Source organism: Bombina bombina, chromosome 6 (assembly GCF_027579735.1).
Source record: "Bombina bombina isolate aBomBom1 chromosome 6, aBomBom1.pri, whole genome shotgun sequence".
Taxonomy (NCBI): Eukaryota; Metazoa; Chordata; class Amphibia; order Anura; family Bombinatoridae; genus Bombina; species Bombina bombina.
In genome coordinates, this window is record NC_069504.1 from 466,570,740 (window position 1) to 466,592,166 (window position 21,427).

Sequence of the window (21,427 nt, forward strand, 5' to 3'; positions counted from 1 at the left end):
TTTGTCAGGCTTTGATTAGAATTAAGCCTGTGTTTAAACCTGTTGCTCCCCCATGGAGCTTAAACTTGGTTCTTAAAGTTCTTCAAGGAGTTCCGTTTGAACCCCTTCATTCCATTGATATTAAGCTTTTATCTTGGAAAGTTCTGTTTTTGATGGCTATTTCCTCGGCTCGGAGAGTCTCTTAGCTATCTGCCTTACAATGTGATTCTCCTTATCTGATTTTTCATGCAGATAAGGTAGTTCTGCGTACCAAACCTGGGTTTTTACCTAAGGTGGTTTCTAACAAGGATATCAATCAAGAGATTGTTGTTACTTCATTGTGTCCTAATCCTTCTTCAAAGAAGGAACGTCTTTTACATAATCTGGACGTAGTCCGTGCCTTGAAGTTTTACTTACAAGCTACTAAAGATTTTCGTCAAACATCTTCCCTGTTTGTCGTTTATTCTGGACAGAGGAGAGGTCAAAAAGCTTCGGCAACCTCTCTTTCCTTTTGGCTTCGGAGTATTATACGCCTAGCCTATGAGACTGCTGGACAGCAGCCCCCTGAAAGAATTACAGCTCATTCTACTAGAGTTGTGGCTTCCACCTGGGCCTTTAAAAATGAGGCCTCTGTTGAACAGATTTGCAAGGCCGCGACTTGGTCTTCGCTTCACACTTTTTCAAAATTTTACAAATTTGATACTTTTGCTTCTTTGGAGGCTGTTTTTGGGAGAAAGGTTCTTCAGGCAGTGGTTAATTCCACTTAATTTTTGGTAGCTATTTCCTCGGCTCGTAGAGTTTCCGAGTTATCTGCCTTACAATGTGATTCTCCTTATCTGATATTCCATGCAGATAAGGTAGTTCTGCGTACCAAACCTGGGTTTTTACCTAAGGTGGTATCTAATAAGAATATCAATCAAGGGATTGTTGTTCCGTCTTTGTGTCCTAATCCTTCTTCAAAGAAGAAACATCTATTACACAATCTGGACGTGGTTCGTGCTTTAAAGTTTTACTTACAAGCTACTAAAGATTTTCTTCAAACATCTGCTTTGTTTGTTGTCTACTCTGGACAGAGGAGAGGTCAAAAGGCTTCGGCAACCTCTCTTTCTTTTTGGCTAAGAAGCATAATCCACTTAGCCTATGAGACTGCTGGCCAGCATTCTCCAGAAAGGATTACAGCTCATTCTACTAGAGCTGTGGCTTCCACATGGGCCTTTAAAAATGAGGCTTCTGTTGAACAGATTTGCAAGGCGGCGACTTGGTCTTCGCTTCATACTTTTTCAAAATTCTACAAATTTGATACTTTTGCTTCTTCGGAGGCTATTTTTGGGAGAAAGGTTTTACAGGCAGTGGTACCTTCCGTTTAAGTACCTGCCTTGTCCCTCCCTTCATCCGTGTACTTTAGCTTTGGTATTGGTATCCCACAAGTAATGGATGATCCGTGGACTGGATACACCTTACAAGAGATTTCTCTTGTGGTGTATCCAGTCCACGGCCCGCCCTGTCATTTTAAGGCAGGTATTTTCTATTTTAAACTACAGTCACCACTGCACCCTATGGTTTCTCCTTTCTCTGCTTGTTTTCGGTCGAATGACTGGATATGGCAGTTAGGGGAGGAGCTATATAGCAGCTCTGCTGTGGGTGATCCTCTTGCAACTTCCTGTTGGGAAGGAGAATATCCCACAAGTAATGGATGATCCGTGGACTGGATACACCACAAGAGAAATAAATTTATCAGGTAAGCATAAATTATGTTTTCTCAGTAGTTAATCTCTACATCCAGGGGAGTGGTCTCTTTATCAGGTTGTGGATTTTTGGCGTGTCCCAGATTCTTCATTTAAATAACAAACTTCCCAGGTACTTTGAGAGGTCCAGGGATCCTCAAGCAGAGTTTGTGAATGCTCTAGTAGTTCCTTGGTCATTTCAGCTTTCTTATCTGTTTCCTCCAGAGTGATTTCCGAGATAAGCCTAGATAAATCTTCAGTAATCCTGATTGGCCCAGCATTGCCTTGCAGAATTTGATAATCAGGTCTAGTTTAGATGTCCAGTTGTCTTCCTTGGCCTCTGCAGTTGTCTCAAGGTCAGTTTTTCCATCCAGATCTCAAGTCTCTTTTTCCATTCAGATCTCAAGTCTCTTAACTTGATGTCATGGAAATTGAACGGTTAATCCTTAGGGGCTTCTCTGATTCTGTGATTGAAATCTTAATTCAGGCTCATCAAGCCTGTAACTAAGAAAATCTATTATAAGGTCTGGAAGGCCTTTATTTTGTGGTGTATAGGCCATGGTTTTCCCTGGCAGTCTTACAGAATTCTTAGGATTTTGCAATTCTTACTTCTTTGAAGGGGCAGATTGCTAATATTCCTTATATTTATGGTTTTGTTCAGACTTTGGTTCGTATTAAACCTGCAATCAAGGCAATTTCTTCTCCATGGAATCTTAACTTGGTGTTAAGGATTTTGCAGGTTCTTCCTTTTAAAACTATGCATACGGTAGATATTAAACTACTTTCTTGGAAAGTGTTATTAATTTTGGCTATCTCTTCCGCTAGAAGAGTTTCTGAATTATCTGTGCTTTCTTGTAAACCTCCTTACCTGATTTTTCATCAGGATAAGGCAGTTTTACAGACTACTTTTGACTTTTTTGCCTAAGGGTTGGTTGTTCAGACAAGCTTAGCCGATAGATGGTTGTCCCTTCTTTGTATCCTAATCCTAAGAATGCTTCAGGGAGATCTTTGGATAATTTGGACGTTGTTAGGGCATTTAAAAATTACATTGATGCTACTAAGGACTTAAGACAAACTTCTAGTTTGTTCATTTGCTTTTCTGGTTCTAGAAAAGGTTCTGCTTTTTCTTTGGCTACTTGATCTTCTTTGCATACTTTTACAAAACTCCACCATTTAGATGCTTTTGCTTCTTCTGAGGCAGCCTTTGGTAGGAAGGTTCTTCCGGCAGTTGTCTCAGTATGATTTTTTTTTGCCTGTTTTGATTTATTTTTTAAGTGCATTCACAACAATATATATTTTTTAATTGGGGTTGTGGATTTAATTTCTCAGTAAAAAAATGTTTTTAAATCACTCCCTTTATGTTATTACTCGTGGACTCCATACCTTAGTTATTAGTTCCCAGGAGTAATGGATTGTAGGCTCTTACCACCTGTATGGAAAAAAAAAACATTTATGCTTACCTGATAAATTCATTTATTTCATGGTGGTGAGAGTCCACAAGACCTCATCCTATGTTTTATAGGGTTTATTACTTTTTTGGTACATCATCTTTATTTATTTTTCCTGCTCCATTTATTGCTCTTTAGCTTTTTTTTTACTTCACTTTGCGTGGCTATATGTTAGACCTGAGGTATGTACAAGGTATGAGGGGTTTTATAGGGCTTGTGGGGTTTGGGAATATTTGACTCCGAGTAGTAGAGAAGAGTAATTCCCAGGAGTAATGGATCATGGACATTCACCACCATGAAATAAATGAATTTATCAGTTAAGCATAAATTATGGGGCCATTTTCATGGTGATAATAGTCCACAAGTCCCGCCTTCTTATTTTTCTAATTGGGCGGCAGTTTTAATATGTATCTCATTTACCTGCTTTGTCCTTTCCTACTTTGTCCTTTTTTTATTTTCTCAGATATATGTTAGACTGGGGTACCAGAGTGGTGAGAGGGTTTATACGCCTGTGGAATGTTGGGTATCTTTACCTCCTCCTAGTGACACGGAGCTAAATGCCTGCGAGTAATGGCTCGTAGACTCTCACCACCATGAAAGAAATGAATTTATCAGTTAAGCATACATTTTGTTTTTCTCGTTGTATATGTGTATATATGTATAGATGTCTGAAGAAGGGACACGAGCAGTCCCAAAACTTTACACAATAAAAAGAAGTTATGCCGTTGACTCAAGACTAGTGAGTGCTTACATATGGGCTTTGTTATGTGAAGATTATAGAGCATAGAAGTAGTGCTATTGCTTAAATAAATTCTTGCAACATTCAACGCTAGAATTCTAAAACTATCATTTTTTTTTTCTATCGCCATAACAGCAAATCCAAAATTAATGATTAAAAAACAAGACAATAATACATATCCCAGAACATTAACATTTTTATTTGGAACTGGAGCAAAAACAAAAAACATAATTTATGTAAGAACTTACCTGATAAATTCATTTCTTTCATATTGGCAAGAGTCCATGAGCTAGTGACATATGGGATATACAATCCTACCAGGAGGGGCAAAGTTTCCCAAACCTCAAAATGCCTATAAATACACCCCTCACCACACCCACAATTCAGTTTAACGAATAGCTAAGCAGTGGGGTGAAAAAGGAAGGAGTAGAAAGCATCAACAAAGGAAATTTGGAAATAATTGTGCTTTATATAAAAAATCATAACCACCATAAAAAGGGTGGGCCTCATGGACTCTTGCCAATATGAAAGAAATTAATTTATCAGGTAAGTTCTTACATAAATTATGTTTTCTTTCATGTAATTGGCTAGAGTCCATGAGCTAGTGACATATGGGATATCAATACCCAAGATGTGGAGTCTTCCACTCAAGAGTCACTAGAGAGGAAGGGAATAAAAATAAAAACAGCCATATTCCACTGAAAAAAATAATCCACAACCCAAAACAAAAATAAGTTTATTTCATCTTTGAAAGAAAAAAAAATTAAATCAAAAGCAGAAGAATCAAACAGAAACAGCTACCTGAAGAACTTTTCTACCAAAAACTGCTTCCGAAGAAGCAAATACATAAAAACGGTAGAATTTAGTAAATGTATGCCAAGAGGACCAAGTCGCCGCTTTGCAAATCTGATCAACTGAAGCTTCATTCTTAAAAGCCCACAAAGTGGAAACTGATCTAGTAGAATGAGCTGTAATTCTGTGAGGCGGGGCCTGACCCGACTCCAAATAAGCTTGATGAATCAAAAGTTTCAACCAAGAAGCCAAGGAACTAGCAGAAGCCTTCTGACCTTTCCTAGGACCAGAAAATAAAACAAATAGACTGGAAGTCTTCCTGAAATCTTTAGTAGCTTCCACATAATATTTCAAAGCTCTTACCACATCCAAAGAATGTAAGGATCTCTCTAAAGAATTCTTAGGATTAGGACATAAAGAAGGGACAACAATTTCTCTACTAATGTTGTTAGAGTTCACAACCTTAGGTAAAAATTGAAAAGAAGTCTGCAAAACTGCCTTATCCTGATGAAAAATCAGAAAAGGAGACTCACAAGAAAGAGCAGATAGCTCAGAAACTCTTCTAGCAGAAGAGATAGCCAAAAGGAACAACACTTTCCAAGAAAGTAGTTTAATGTCCAAAGAATGCACAGGCTCAAAAGGAGGAGCCTGTAACGCCTTCAGAACCAAATTAAGACTCCAAGGAGGAGAAATTGATTTAATGACAGGCTTAATACGAACTAAAGCCTGTACAAAACAGTGAATATCAGGAAGTATAGCAATCTTTCTGTGAAATAAAACAGAAAGAGCGGAGATTTGTCCTTTCAAGGAACTTGCAGACAAACCCTTATTCAAACCATCCTGAAGGAACTGTAAAATTCTAGGAATTCTAAAAGAATGCCAGGAGAATTTATGAGAAGAACACCATGAAATGTAAGTCTTCCAAACTCTATAATAAATCTTTCTAGAGACAGATTTATGAGCTTGTAACACAGTATTAATCACTGAGTCAAAGAAACCTCTATGACTTAGAACTAAGCGTTCAATTTCCACACCTTCAAATTTAATGATTTGAGATCCTAATGGAAAAATGGACCTTGAGATAGTAGGTCCGGCCGTAACGGAAGTGGCCAAGGCGGGCAACTGGACATCCGCACCAGATCCGCATACCAAAACCTGTGTGGCCATGCTGGAGCCACCAGCAACACAAAAGACTGTTCCATGATGATTTTAGAGATCACTCTTGGAAGGAGAACTAGAGGCGGGAAGATGTAAGCAGGATGATAACACCAAGGAAGTGTCAGTGCATCCACTGCTTCCGCCTGAACATCCCTGGACCTGGACAGGTATCTGGGAAGTTTCTTGTTTAGATGAGAGGCCATGAGATCTATCTCTGGAAGACCCCACATCTGAACAATCTGAGAAAACACATCTGGATGGAGAGACCACTCCCCTGGATGTAAAGTCTGGCGGCTGAGATAATCCGCCTCCCAATTGTCTACACCTGGGATATGTACCGCAGAGATTAGACAGGAGCTGGATTCCGCCCAAGCAAGTATCCGAGATACTTCTTTCATAGCTTGGGGACTGTGAGTCCCACCCTGATGATTGACATAAGCCACAGTTGTGATATTGTCTGTCTGAAAACAAATGAACGGTTCTCTCTAGCAGAGGCCAAAACTGAAGAGCCCTGAGAATTGCACGGAGTTCTAAAATATTTATTGGTAATCTCGCCTCTTGAGATTTCCAAACCCCTTGTGCTGTCAGAGATCCTCAAACAGCTCCCCAACCTGAAAGACTCGCATCTGTTGAGATCACAGTCCAGGTTGGCCGAACAAAAGAAGCCCCTTGAACCAAACGATGGTGATCTATCCACCATGTCAGAGAGTGTCGTACATTGGGATTCAAGGATATTAATTGTGGTATATTTGTATAATCCCTGTACCATTGATTCAGCATGCAAAGCTGTAGAGGTCTCATGTGAAAACAGCAAAGGGGATCGCGTCCGATGCTGCAGTCATGAGACCTAAAACTTCCATGCACATAGCCACTGAAGGGAATGACTGAGACTGAAGGTGCCGGCATGCTGCGACCAATTTTAAACGTGTCTTGTCTGTTAGAGACAGAGACATGGACACTGAATCTATCTGGAAACCTAAAAAGGTGACCCTTGTCTGAGGAATCAAGAAACTTTTTGGTAAATTGATCCTCCAACCATTTTTCCGAAAAAACAACACTAGTTGATTCATGTGAGATTCTGCAGTATGTAAAGACTGAGCTAGTACCAAGATATCGTCCAAATAAGGAAACACAGCAATACCCTGTTCTCTGATTACAGATAGTAGGGCACCCAGAACCTTTGAAAAGATTCTTGGAGCTGTTGCTTGGCCAAATGGAAGAGCAACAAATTGGTAATGCTTGTCTAGAAAAGAGAATCTCAGAAACTGATAGTGTTCTGGATGAATCGGAATATGTAGTTATGCATCCTGCAAGTCTATTGTGGACATATAATGTCCTTGCTGAACAAAAGGCAGAATAGTCCTTATAGTCACCATCTTGAAAGTTGGTACTCTTACATAACGATTAAAAAATTTCAGATCCAGAACTGGTCTGAACAAATTTTCTTTCTTTGGTACAATGAATAGGTTTGAATAAAACCCCAAACCTTGTTCCTGAGGAGGAACTGGCATGATTACCCCTGAAGCCTCCAGGTCTGAAACACACTTCAGAAAAGCCTGAGCTTTTACTGGATTTACAAGGATGCGTGAGAGAAAAAATCTTCTCACAGGAGGTCTTACTTTGAATCCAATTCGATACCCTTGAGAGACGATGCTCTGAATGCAATGATTTTGGACAGATTTTATCCAAAAATCCTTGAAAAACCTTAATCTGCCCCCTACCAGCTGAGCTGGAATGAGGGCCGCACCTTCATGCGGACTTAGGGGCAGACTTTGGTTTCCTAAATGGCTTGGATTTATTCCAATTTGAGGAAGGCTTCCAACTGGAAGCAGATTCCTTGGGAGGAGGATTGAGTTTTTGTTCCTTATTCTGACGAAAGGAACGAAAACGGTTAGAAGCCTTAGATTTACCCTTAGGTTTTTTTATCCTGAAGCAAAAAAACTCCTTTTCCTCCAGTGATAGTTGAAATAATAGAATCCAACTGAGAACCAAATAAATTATTACCTTGGAAAGAAAGAGATAGTAATCTAGATTTAGATGTCATATCAGCATTCCAAGATTTAAGCCACAAAGCTCTTCTAGCTAATACAGCTAAAGACATGGATCTAACATCAATTTTGATAATATCAAAAATGGCATCACAAATAAAATGATTAGCATGTTGCAGTAAGCGAGTAATGCTAGATATGTCAGGATCCAATTCTCATTGCGCTAAATTCTCCAACCAAAAAGTTGAGGCAGCCGCAACATCAGCCAAAGAAATAGCAGGTCTGAGAAGATGACCTGAATATAAATAGGCCTTCCTTAGATAGGATTCAAGCTTCCTATCTAAAGGATCCTTAAAGGAAGTACTATCTTCCATAGGAATAGTGGTACGTTTAGCAAGAGTAGAAATAGCCCCATCAACTTTGGGGATCTTTTCCCAAAACTCTATAGATTTTGCTGGTAAAGGATACAATTTTTTAAACCTTGAAGAAGGAATAAAAGAAGTACCTGGCTTATTCCATTCCCTAGAAATCATATCAGAAATAGCCTCAGGAATAGGAAAAACCCCTGGGGAAACCACAGGAGGTTTAAAAACCGCATTTAAACGTTTATTAGACTGAACATCAATAGGACTGGTTACCTCAATATCCAAAGTAATTAACACTTCTTTTAATAAAGAACGCATATACTCTATTTTAAATAAATAAGTAGATTTGTCAGTGTCAATGTCTGAGGAAGGATCTTCTGAATCAGATAGATCCTCATCAGAAGAGGATAAATTATTATGTTGCTGGTCATTTGAAATTTCATCAGCTAAATGAGAAGTTTTAAAAGACCTTTTACGTTTATTAGAAGGTGGAAATGCAGACAAAGCCTTCAGAATAGAATCAGAAACAAATTCTATAAAATTTACAGGTATATCATGTACATTAGAAGTTGAAGGAACTGCAACTGGCAATGTACTATTACTGATGGAAACACTATCTGCATGTAAAAGTTTATCATGACAACTATTACAAATGACATTTGGTGGAATAATTTCTACACTTTTACAACAAATGCACTTAGCTTTGAGAGAACCGATGTCAGGCAGCAATGTTCCAGCAGAAACTTCTGAGGCAGGATCAGATTGGGACATCTTGCTCAATGTAAGAGAAAAAACAACATATAAAGCAAAATTATCTATTTCCTTATATGACAGTTTCAGGAATGGGAAAAAATGCAAAAGCATAGGCCTCTGATAGAAAAAAGCAAGAGGCAAACATCAATGGGGTATAGAAATAATGAAAGAAATTTGATGCCAAGTATGACGCACAATGTAACGTAAACTTTTTTGGCGCCAAAAATAACCGGAAATGACACACTCGCGTCACTGACGCCGCCGTGTGAAAGGTCTTGGCGTCACGTATGACGCCGGAAATGACTAAGTTGCGTCATAAACGTCTTTTTCTGCGGCAAAAAAAAAAATTCGCACCAAAAATGATGCAATAAAGTTTAGCATTTGACGCACCCGCGGGCCACCCGCAATAGCAAGAAGTAGTCAATTGAAAAAAAAACTAAAACCCCAGGTAAGAAAATAAATTTCTTAAAATGTTTAAATTCCCCAAATATGAAACTGACAGTCTGCAGAAGGAAATACATGAACCTGACTCATGGCAAATATAAGTACAATACATATATTTAGAACTTTATATAAATGCATAAAGTGCCAAACCATAGCTGAGGTGTCTTAAGTAATAAAAAACATACTTGCCAAAAGACACCCATCCACATATAGCAGATAGCCAAACCAGTACTAAAACAGTTATTAGTAGAGGTAATGGTAAATTGAGAGTATATCGTCAATCTGAAAAGGGAGGTAGGAGATGAATCTCTAGGACCGATAACAGAGAACCTATGAAATAGACCCCCATTTGGGAAATCATCGTATTCAAATAAGTGATACTCCCTTCACATCCCTCTGACATTTGCTGTACTCTGAGAGGAATCGGGCTTCAACAATGCTGAGAAGCGCATATCAACGTAGAAATCTTAGCACAAACTTACTTCACCACCTCCATAGGAGGCAAAGTTTGTAAAACTGAATTGTGGGTGTGGTGAGGGGTGTATTTATAGGCATTTTGAGGTTTGGGAAACTTTGCCCCTTCTGGTAGGATTGTATATCCCATATGTCCCTAGCTCATGGACTCTTGCCAATTACATGAAAGAAAGAATCATTTACATTTTCTATTTTAGGGAACATACACTGTTACTAACAGAAAATAATTTTTTTTAAAAACGACAGTAAATTCTTTGTCCCTTAGAAAACGTTATTTAAACACACGTGATGAGAAACATAGCTGTTCATGATACCACTTTTTTACATCTTATTGCTTAATAAACAATTTATCTAATTTTACATTTTCCTTTGGAACTGTTTATGTTGCTCCTTTCTTTTATTATTATTATTTTAATTTATATAGTGCAGCAAATTTCTATACCTCTGGGTTCAACAGTAGGGGTCTAAAATAAGATGCAAATACAAAACAGACTAAACTGGAGGATGAGTCCTGCTCCAGAGAGCTTAAAAAAGTTTGCAGGTTGAGACTGAAGATGCATCATTTTTGGTAGCTTATAACATGGATTGTAGTTGCAGAAGCAAGTCAAGGCAGTTCAAGTTTTATTTTGGTTAGGAAGCAAATCTTGGAAAGTTGGTAAGCCCCTTTAAATAGGTGGGTAAAGAGAGTGCTTACAAATATACAGGGATGGAGTAGGCAGAGAGTTCCAGAGGACTGTAGCAATGTGTGTGAAATCTTGGAGGCCAGAGAGGGAAGAAGAAATAATAAGACTGGAGAGATGTAGGTCAGAGGTCGAAGAATGATGATTGGGGGAGTATTTGGAGATGAGAGAAGAAATAAAGTTCGGAGTGAGGTTGTTAAGTGCTTAGCAGGTTAAGGTTAATATTTTAAATTGTATTTTAAAGTGTTAGGGGAACCAGTGTATATAGTGGCGGTGCGTATCAGCCAAAGTAGATATTTGACTTGGGTGGAGAAGTCTAGTTGAAGCATTTATGATAGATTGGGGGGGGGGGGTGATTTTGTTTAGAGAAATTGAACCAAAGGGAAGGATGGAGACTGGCTAATAGTTAGAAGGGGTGGTGGGGTCAAGTAAGGGATTTTTTGTTAGTATTGGCATGATTAATGCACTCTTGAATGTGTAGGAAATATTCCAATGGCAAGACACTGCTTAAAAAGATATGTTAGAGCAGGGTTTAAATAAGCAGAGAGAGGGGAGGAAATGTGGTCAAGTGGACTGGTTGTGAATGAGAAGAAGATAGGAGTGTGAAGACCTTGTTCCTGTCACAATAAATAATTAATTTATAGAAGGGTTGTTTGGCTAGGTTGAGGGCAGAGTTGTATACTCTGAGAATTTATGATGGAGAAAATACCGTTTTGTATTATTTGTGTCATTCTTTATGTTAAAATGTGTGTGAATTTGTATATTATAAATATGTTTAATAACCCAATGTATTGATTAATTTAGGGATCACCTTCATCAAAACGCAGAGGTCAGATGTTGGCTCCTATCATTGAAGGAGAAACCTCCCATTTTTTTGATGAAATTAAGGTATCTTTTCATAATACATAGTATTTGTAGTAATTATATTGGTGTCATAACAATAATGTGTTTTAATGCTGTTACTGCTGTGCAGGAGGAAGAAGAAGAAAGTGGCAATGTGTCTTCCGACTGCAGTGACATTATAATTCCCTCTATAAATATACAGTCATTTCCAAACACAGAAGAAAGTATTGAAAATGAAGATTTAGGACAAGATAAACTAACAAGAGAAACAAGGTTATCCAGTTCTAGGACAACTCCAGTGTAAGTTATCATTTTGTCAGCATGCATGTCATGTTAGATGTCTGATTACTTCAACAGATTTTGCAGGCCAAAAAACATTGTTTGTGCAAATAAAGGGACAACAATAATATGTATAAAGGGCGGCAGAGTAAAATCTTCCTAAAATGTAATTGAAATGGTTTTAAGATTGATGTTGCATAACTCTTTTTCATTGCTCAGTGACTGTGATTAATAGGGACAAAGCCTCAGCTCTCTTGGTAGATGGGTATAAGTGTCTACAATTTATAATTATTATTACTATTATTATTATTATTATCACAATTCATTTTGAAATATTTAAGAAAAAAATTGTCCCTTTAAAGATTTGAAAGTTGCCAGTAACTGTAAGTTTTTCACTGTACAGTTTCCACTCTGTATTTATATATGAGAGATTTGTGAAAATGTCTGTATTTATGTCCATTTTACTTTCTTGGGAGGGGAATTGATGAAACATGCACAGCAGATTCTGTTGATTCACCTTAAAAAAAAATCTCTGCCATTAAAATTATTTTTACTTTAAACTAATAATGTCTGACATTTATTTAAACAAACCACTATGGGTAATGGGATTTATTTCTGAATTGTTCCATGTGTGGGTCTAACAAGCTCGTATACCTATATTGCGGCAGACAAGGTTCGCTCTCCTGAACAGTTACTTGTGCAGCCATGCCCCATTTGGATCAGGATAATTTATTTCAGCAAACCTTGAGCTTGCAGAGATGTTAAGTAACTACTTAAAGGGACACTGAACCAAAAAAAATTATTTTGTGATTCAGATAGACCATGCAATTTTAAGCAATTTCCTAATTTACTCCTATTATCAATTTTCTTTGTTCTCTTGCTATCTTTATTTGAAAAGGGCATCTAAGCTTTATTTTGTTTTGGTTTAGAACTCCGGACAGCACTTTTTTATTGGTGGATGAATTTATCCACCAATCAGCAAGAACAACCCAGGTTGTTCACCAAAAATGGGCCGGCATCTAAACTTACATTCTTGCATTTCAAATAAAGATACCAAGACAATGAAGAAAATTTAATAGGAATAAATTAGAAAGTTGCTTAAAATTGCATGCTCTATCTGAATCATGAAAGAAAAAATCTGGGTTCAGTGTCCCTTTAACTAGTGTTTCAGGCCAGTTCAGCTCCAAAGCTGCATTCATAAATGGGGCTATAGTCTGTAGAGGGAGCTACTTTATGAGGAGCTCTGAATGCAAGCATTCATTTCTTTGAATTTGTATAATGCATGTCGAATTTTTACACTGTATATATACTAATAGGATATGAACTTACCTAATATCTTTTTCAGAATACCAGTAGGTAAATTAAGGTTTAATATCTAGAGCATACATACTAAAGTGGTTCAGAATCTGAGGGAGAAAATGGCAAACATTGTGGTACTGAGAGCGGGATCAAAAATGAAATAAAGAAAATATCAGAAAATTAGAATTTGAGAAAAGGAGTGCACATGAGGTGGATATAAAAAGATGTTAGGCTGCAAAAAAAAATAAAAAAAAAAGAATTTAAAAGCTTATTTGATTTTGAAGGCAAATGAGTAGATAAGCGTTTGAGATGTTTGGAATTGCAGATCCTTTAAAAAATGGAGCAGTGTTTTCATTTAAAGGGACAGTCTACACCAGAATTTTTATTGTTTTAAAAGATAGATAATCCCTTTATTACCCATTCCCCAGTTTTGCATAACCAACACAGTTATAATAATATATTTTTAACCTCTGTGATTATCTTGTATTTAAGCCTCTGCAAACTGCCCCTTTTCTCCAACATAGGTGTGTCCGGTCCACGGCGTCATCCTTACTTGTGGGATATTCTCTTCCCCAACAGGAAATGGCAAAGAGCCCAGCAAAGCTGGTCACATGATCCCTCCTAGGCTCCGCCTACCCCAGTCATTCTCTTTGCCGTTGTACAGGCAACATCTCCACGGAGATGGCTTAGAGTTTTTTAGTGTTTAACTGTAGTTTTTATTATTCAATCAAGAGTTTGTTATTTTAAAATAGTGCTGGTATGTACTATTTACTCTGAAACAGAAAAGAGATGAAGATTTCTGTTTGTATGAGGAAAATGATTTTAGCAACCGTTACTAAAATCCATGGCTGTTCCACACAGGACTGTTGAGAGGAATTAACTTCAGTTGGGGGAACAGTGAGCAGTCTTTTGCTGCTTGAGGTATGACACATTCTAACAAGACGATGTAATGCTGGAAGCTGTCATTTTCCCTATGGGATCCGGTAAGCCATTTTTATTCAGACAGTAAATAAGGGCTTCACAAGGGCTTATTAAGACTGTAGACATTTTCTGGGCTAAATCGATTCATATATTACACATATTTAGCCTTGAGGAATCATTTAATCTGGGTATTTTTGTTAAATAATATCGGCAGGCACTGTTTTAGACACCTTATTCTCTAGGGGCTTTCCCTAATCATAGGCAGAGCCTCATTTTCGCGCCGGTATTGCGCACTTGTTTTTGAGAAGCATGACATGCAGTCGCATGTGTGAGGAGCTCTGATACATAGAAAAGACTTTCTGAAGGCGTCATTTGGTATCGTATTCCCCTTTGGGCTTGGTTGGGTCTCAGCAAAACAGATACCAGGGACTGTAAAGGGGTTAAAGTTAAAAACGGCTCCGGTTCCGTTATTTTAAGGGTTAAAGCTTCCAAATTTGGTGTGCAATACTTTTAAGGCTTTAAGACACTGTGGTGAAATTTTGGTGAATTTTGAACAATTCCTTCATACTTTTTCGCAATTGCAGTAATAAAGTGTGTTCAGTTTAAAATTTAAAGTGACAGTAACGGTTTTATTTTAAAACGTTTTTTGTACTTTGTTATCAAGTTTATGCCTGTTTAACATGTCTGAACTACCAGATAGACTGTGTTCTGAATGTGGGGAAGCCAAGGTTCCTTCTCATTTAAATAAATGTGATTTATGTGACACTGAAAATGATGCCCAAGATGATTCCTCAAGTGAGGGGAGTAAGCATGGTACTGCATCATTCCCTCCTTCGTCTACACGAGTCTTGCCCACTCAGGAGGCCCCTAGTACATCTAGCGCGCCAATACTCCTTACTATGCAACAATTAACGGCTGTAATGGATAATTCTATCAAAAACATTTTAGCCAAAATGCCCACTTATCAGCGTAAGCGCGACTGCTCTGTTTTAGATACTGAAGAGCATGAGGACGCTGATGATAATGGTTCTGAAATGCCCCTACACCAGTCTGAGGGGGCCAGGGAGGTTTTGTCTGAGGGAGAAATTTCAGATTCAGGGAAAATTTCTCAACAAGCTGAACCCGATGTGATTACATTTAAATTTAAGTTGGAACATCTCCGCGCTCTGCTTAAGGAGGTATTATCCACTCTGGATGATTGTGAGAATTTGATCATCCCAGAGAAACTATGTAAAATGGACAAGTTCCTAGAGGTCCCGGGGCTCCCAGAAGCTTTTCCTATACCCGAGCGGGTGGCGGACATTGTAAATAAAGAATGGGAAAGGCCCGGTATACCTTTCGTCCCTCCCCCCATATTTAAAAAATTGTTTCCTATGGTCGACCCTAGAAAGGACTTATGGCAGACTGTCCCCAAGGTCGAGGGAGCGGTTTCTACTTTAAACAAACGCACCACTATACCCATAGAAGATAGTTGTGCTTTCAAAGATCCTATGGATAAAAAATTAGAAGGTTTGCTTAAAAAGATGTTTGTTCAACAAGGTTACCTTCTACAACCAATTTCATGCATTGTCCCTGTCACTACAGCCGCGTGTTTCTGGTTCGATGAGCTAGTAAAGGCGATCGATAGTGATTCTCCTCCTTATGAGGAGATTATGGACAGAATCCGTGCTCTCAAATTGGCTAATTCTTTCACCCTAGACGCCACTTTGCAATTGGCTAGGTTAGCGGCGAAGAATTCTGGGTTTGCTATTGTGGCGCGTAGAGCGCTTTGGTTGAAATCTTGGTCAGCGGATGCGTCTTCCAAGAACAAACTCCTTAACATTCCTTTCAAGGGGAAAACGCTGTTTGGCCCTGACTTGAAAGAGATTATCTCTGATATCACTGGGGGTAAGGGCCACGCCCTTCCTCAGGATAGGTCTTTCAAGGCCAAAAATAAACCTAATTTTCGTCCCTTTCGTAGAAACGGACCAGCCCCAAGTGCTACGTCCTCTAAGCAAGAGGGTAATACTTCTCAAGCCAAGCCAGCCTGGAGACCAATGCAAGGCTGGAACAAGGGAAAGCAGGCCAAGAAACCTGCCACTGCTACCAAGACAGCATGAAATGTTGGCCCCCGATCCGGGACCGGATCTGGTGGGGGCAGACTCTCTCTCTTCGCTCAGGCTTGGGCAAGAAATGTTCTGGATCCTTGGGCACTAGAAATAGTCTCCCAAGGTTATCTTCTGGAATTCAAGGGGCTTCCCCCAAGGGGGAGGTTCCACAGGTCTCAATTGTCTTCAGACCACATAAAGAGACAGGCATTCTTACATTGTGTAGAAGACCTGTTAAAAATGGGAGTGATTCATCCTGTTCCATTAGGAGAACAAGGGATGGGGTTCTACTCCAATCTGTTCTTAGTTCCCAAAAAAGAGGGAACGTTCAGACCAATCTTAGATCTCAAGATCTTAAACAAGTTTCTCAAGGTTCCATCGTTCAAAATGGAAACCATTCGAACAATTCTTCCTTCCATCCAGGAAGGTCAATTCATGACCACGGTGGATTTGAAGGATGCGTATCTACATATTCCTATCCACAAGGAACATCATCGGTTCCTAAGGTTCGCATTCCTGGACAAGCATTACCAGTTCGTGGCGCTTCCTTTCGGATTAGCCACTGCTCCAAGGATTTTCACAAAGGTACTAGGGTCCCTTCTAGCGGTGCTAAGACCAAGGGGCATTGCAGTAGTACCTTACTTGGACGACATTCTGATTCAAGCGTCGTCCCTTCCTCAAGCAAAGGCTCACACGGACATAGTCCTGGCCTTTCTCAGATCTCACGGATGGAAAGTGAACGTGGAAAAGAGTTCTCTATCTCCGTCGACAAGGGTTCCCTTCTTGGGAACAATAATAGACTCCTTAGAAATGAGGATTTTTCTGACAGAGGCCAGAAAAACAAAACTTCTAAACTCTTGTCAAACACTTCATTCCGTTCCTCTTCCTTCCATAGCGCAGTGCATGGAAGTAATAGGTTTGATGGTAGCGGCAATGGACATAGTTCCTTTTGCGCGCATTCATCTAAGACCATTACAACTGTGCATGCTCAGTCAGTGGAATGGGGACTATACAGACTTGTCTCCGAAGATACAAGTAAATCAGAGGACCAGAGACTCACTCCGTTGGTGGCTGTCCCTGGACAACCTGTCACAAGGGATGACCTTCCGCAGACCAGAGTGGGTCATTGTCACGACCGACGCCAGTCTGATGGGCTGGGGCGCGGTCTGGGGATCCCTGAAAGCTCAGGGTCTTTGGTCTCGGGAAGAATCTCTTCTACCGATAAATATTCTGGAACTGAGAGCGATATTCAATGCTCTCAAGGCTTGACCTCAGCTAGCAAAGGCCAAGTTCATACGGTTTCAATCAGACAACATGACGACTGTTGCGTACATCAACCATCAGGGGGGAACAAGGAGTTCCCTGGCGATGGAAGAAGTGACCAAAATCATTCAATGGGCGGAGACTCACTCCTGCCACTTGTCTGCAATCCACATCCCAGGAGTGGAAAATTGGGAAGCGGATTTTCTGAGTCGTCAGACATTACATCCGGGGGAGTGGGAACTCCATCCGGAAATCTTTGCCCAAATTACTCAACTGTGGGGCATTCCAGACATGGATCTGATGGCCTCTCGTCAGAACTTCAAGGTTCCTTGCTACGGGTCCAGATCCAGGGATCCCAAGGCGACTCTAGTAGATGCACTAGTAGCACCTTGGACCTTCAAACTAGCTTATGTATTCCCGCCGTTTCCTCTCATCCCCAGGCTGGTAGCCAGGATCAATCAGGAGAGGGCGTCGGTGATCTTGATAGCTCCTGCGTGGCCACGCAGGACTTGGTATGCAGATCTGGTGAATATGTCATCGGCTCCACCATGGAAGCTACCTTTGAGACGAGACCTTCTTGTTCAAGGTCCGTTCGAACATCCGAATCTGGTCTCACTCCAGCTGACTGCTTGGAGATTGAACGCTTGATCTTATCAAAACGAGGGTTCTCAGATTCTGTTATTGATACTCTTGTTCAGGCCAGAAAGCCTGTAACTAGAAAAATTTACCACAAAATATGGAAAAAATATATCTGTTGGTGTGAATCTAAAGGATTCCCTTGGGACAAGGTAAAGATTCCTAAGATTCTATCCTTTCTTCAAGAAGGATTGGAGAAAGGTTTATCTGCAAGTTCCTTGAAGGGACAGATTTCTGCCTTGTCTGTGTTACTTCACAAAAAACTGGCAGCTGTGCCAGATGTTCAAGCCTTTGTTCAGGCTCTGGTTAGAATCAAGCCTGTTTACAAACCTTTGACTCCTCCTTGGAGTCTCAACTTAGTTCTTTCAGTTCTTCAGGGGGTTCCGTTTGAACCCTTACATTCCGTTGATATTAAGTTATTATCTTGGAAAGTTTTGTTTTTGGTTGCAATTTCTTCTGCTAGAAGAGTTTCAGAATTATCTGCTCTGCAGTGTTCTCCTCCTTATCTGGTGTTCCATGCAGATAAGGTGGTTTTACGTACTAAACCTGGTTTTCTTCCAAAAGTTGTTTCTAACAAAAACATTAACCAGGAGATAGTCGTGCCTTCTTTGTGTCCGAAACCAGTTTCAAAGAAGGAACGTTTGTTGCACAATTTGGATGTTGTTCGCGCTCTAAAATTCTATTTAGATGCTACAAAGGATTTTAGACAAACATCTTCCTTGTTTGTTGTTTATTCTGGTAAAAGGAGAGGTCAAAAAGCAACTTCTACCTCTCTCTCTTTTTGGATTAAAAGCATCATCAGATTGGCTTATGAGACTGCCGGACGGCAGCCTCCTGAAAGAATCACAGCTCATTCCACTAGGGCTGTGGCTTCCACATGGGCCTTCAAGAACGAGGCTTCTGTTGATCAGATATGTAGGGCAGCGACTTGGTCTTCACTGCACACTTTTACCAAATTTTACAAGTTTGATACTTTTGCTTCTTCTGAGGCTATTTTTGGGAGAAAGGTTTTGCAAGCCGTGGTGCCTTCCATTTAGGTGACCTGATTTGCTCCCTCCCTTCATCCGTGTCCTAAAGCTTTGGTATTGGTTCCCACAAGTAAGGATGACGCCGTGGACCGGACACACCTATGTTGGAGAAAACAGAATTTATGTTTACCTGATAAATTACTTTCTCCAACGGTGTGTCCGGTCCACGGCCCGCCCTGGTTTTTTAATCAGGTCTGATAATTTATTTTCTTTAACTACAGTCACCACGGTATCATATGGTTTCTCCTATGCAAATATTCCTCCTTAACGTCGGTCGAATGACTGGGGTAGGCGGAGCCTAGGAGGGATCATGTGACCAGCTTTGCTGGGCTCTTTGCCATTTCCTGTTGGGGAAGAGAATATCCCACAAGTAAGGATGACGCCGTGGACCGGACACACCGTTGGAGAAAGTAATTTATCAGGTAAACATAAATTCTGTTTTTTCAGTTCTTTTGACAGACTTTCAGTCTAGCCAATCACAGCCTGCTCCCAGATAAATTCTCGTGCACGAGCACAGTGTTATCTATATGAAATACTTGAACTAACACCCTCTAGTGGTGAAAAACTGTTAAAATGCAACCTGGAAGAGGTGGTCTTCAAGGTCTAAGAAATTAGCATATGAACCTCCTAGGTTAAGCTTTCAACTAAGAATACCAAGAGAACAAAGCAAAATTGGTGATAAAAGTAAATTGGAAAGTTGTTTAAAATTACATGCTCTATCTGAATCATGAAAGTTTATTTTGGTCTAGACTGTCCCTTTAAAAGCAAGTGTCAAAATTTGAGTGCATTGTTAAAAATATTTAAATTCTTTTTATTGAAAGCATAGTTTCTTGCTACAATTATAAACAAACTGATTACTCAAATCTTAGTACAGGTGGCCCTCGTTTTACAACGGTTCAATTTACACCGTTTCAGAATAACAACCTTTTTTTCCAGTCATGTGACTGCTATTGAAAAGCATTGAGAAGCACTGCATTTATTAAAATAGCCAGTAGATGGAGCTGTCCGCTTGTGTTGCAGCAAAGCCAAGCAAGCTGAAATTAATCAGTTTAACCAGTATAGAAAGAACTGTTTGCAGAAAAATGCAAGTGAAGTCTGTGTTGTGTGATTATTTTATTAGGTTTATAATGCTGTTTAGCAAATGTTTTTGTTCATTTTACTTAGTTTAATTATATATTCTGTGTTGTGTGATTATTTTATTAGGTTTATAATGCTGTTTAGCATTTAAAGTCTTCATTTAAAAGCTTTAAAAATAATGTATTAGGTGTTACTTATGACAATTTTGAGAGGGGCCTGGAACCTATCTCCCTCACTTCCCATTGACTTGCATTATAAACTGGGTTTCAGTTTACAACGGTTTCGATTTACAACCATTCCTTCTGGAACCTAACCCCGGCGTAAACTGAGGGCTACCTGTATTGATTTATTACACTTTACCTAGAAAGTCTTATGTTCCACATACATACCAGATATATTATGATTTAGTTTTTTGTCTATGAAAATGTTTGCATTATTGAAAAAGGCACCAGGTTTTTCTTGTGATCCATATAATCACTTTTTAAAAACTCTTAATTTTAGAATTATGCATTGCATATAAAAAAAAAAGTATTTCTCCCTTGTTTAAAGTAATAGCACAAAAAGTAGAATATGGTTCTAAATCATTGGATCAGTAGTAAGCCATTTTGTTGGGAAAATACAGAAACATCAAACTGTTCAACAAAACCTATCCGCTCCTGCCTCTCTCCTCTTTTTTTTGTTTAAGTTCCTGGTTTGAGAAGACTGCTTTCCTTGAAGTTCTGTCCCTTTCCCCTTTTGTTACTACTGGTTGAATTTCTTTTACTTCATCTGGATGTCTGTTAAACTTCTCTGTTCCTTTTTACTGTGAACGGTCTTCACATTTCTTCTGCTGATTCAGGTTTACAGTGATTTTCTAGAATGACCTATACATGAGCTTTTCTTTAACAGTAAGTACGGTATGCAGAGTCATTCTACATGCCCTTAATTTAAGGTATGAACTTTTATATACTTCTTATTTATTTGTAAAGTTCCACATTATTCTACATAGCTGCATAGATGATCATTGGGGTATTTAGTACAATACAATAAGACTATACAATGTTAGTAATGCATGATAGGAAGGCCCTTCTCCATGGAGCTTAAAGGATAGGAGTGAGCGAGACCAAATGTGAAAGGGTGTGGCTGGCTTTAGCTTGTAGAATGGTTTAGGTGGGTTATGGTGATGAACAATTAAGAGAAAGTTTGTAGGCATAATGCAGTAATGAATGAGGCAGTATAAATGAGTGAATTCATATTTAGTTGTGTATTGTTTAAGGGAACAGTGAAATATTCAATAGATGAAAATGGCTGGGTTTGGTGAGTGCATAGATATGGGAATAACGGCTAGGTTAAATGCAACTTCGAGATAGCAGCAACTGGTTTGAAGTGGTGATTAGAGTCTTGTACAGCATTTACAAATTCATGTGTGATAAGTGTAGTGGAAGGGGAATTAAGTAGAGGCTCAGTTACT

At 39.2% G+C, this 21,427-nt stretch overlaps 1 protein-coding gene across 1 annotated transcript in view; it reads left to right on the top strand.

Moving 5' to 3' along the window:
- FAM13B (family with sequence similarity 13 member B) overlaps window positions 1–21,427 on the top strand; it is a 794,661-nt gene that overhangs the window by 718,466 nt on the left and 54,768 nt on the right. Inside the window, exons 17-18 of the mRNA XM_053717251.1 lie at window positions 11,349–11,432; window positions 11,518–11,687. Of these exons, the coding sequence (XP_053573226.1) occupies window positions 11,349–11,432; window positions 11,518–11,687 (254 nt within the window). The remainder of the gene's footprint in view (window positions 1–11,348; window positions 11,433–11,517; window positions 11,688–21,427) is intronic.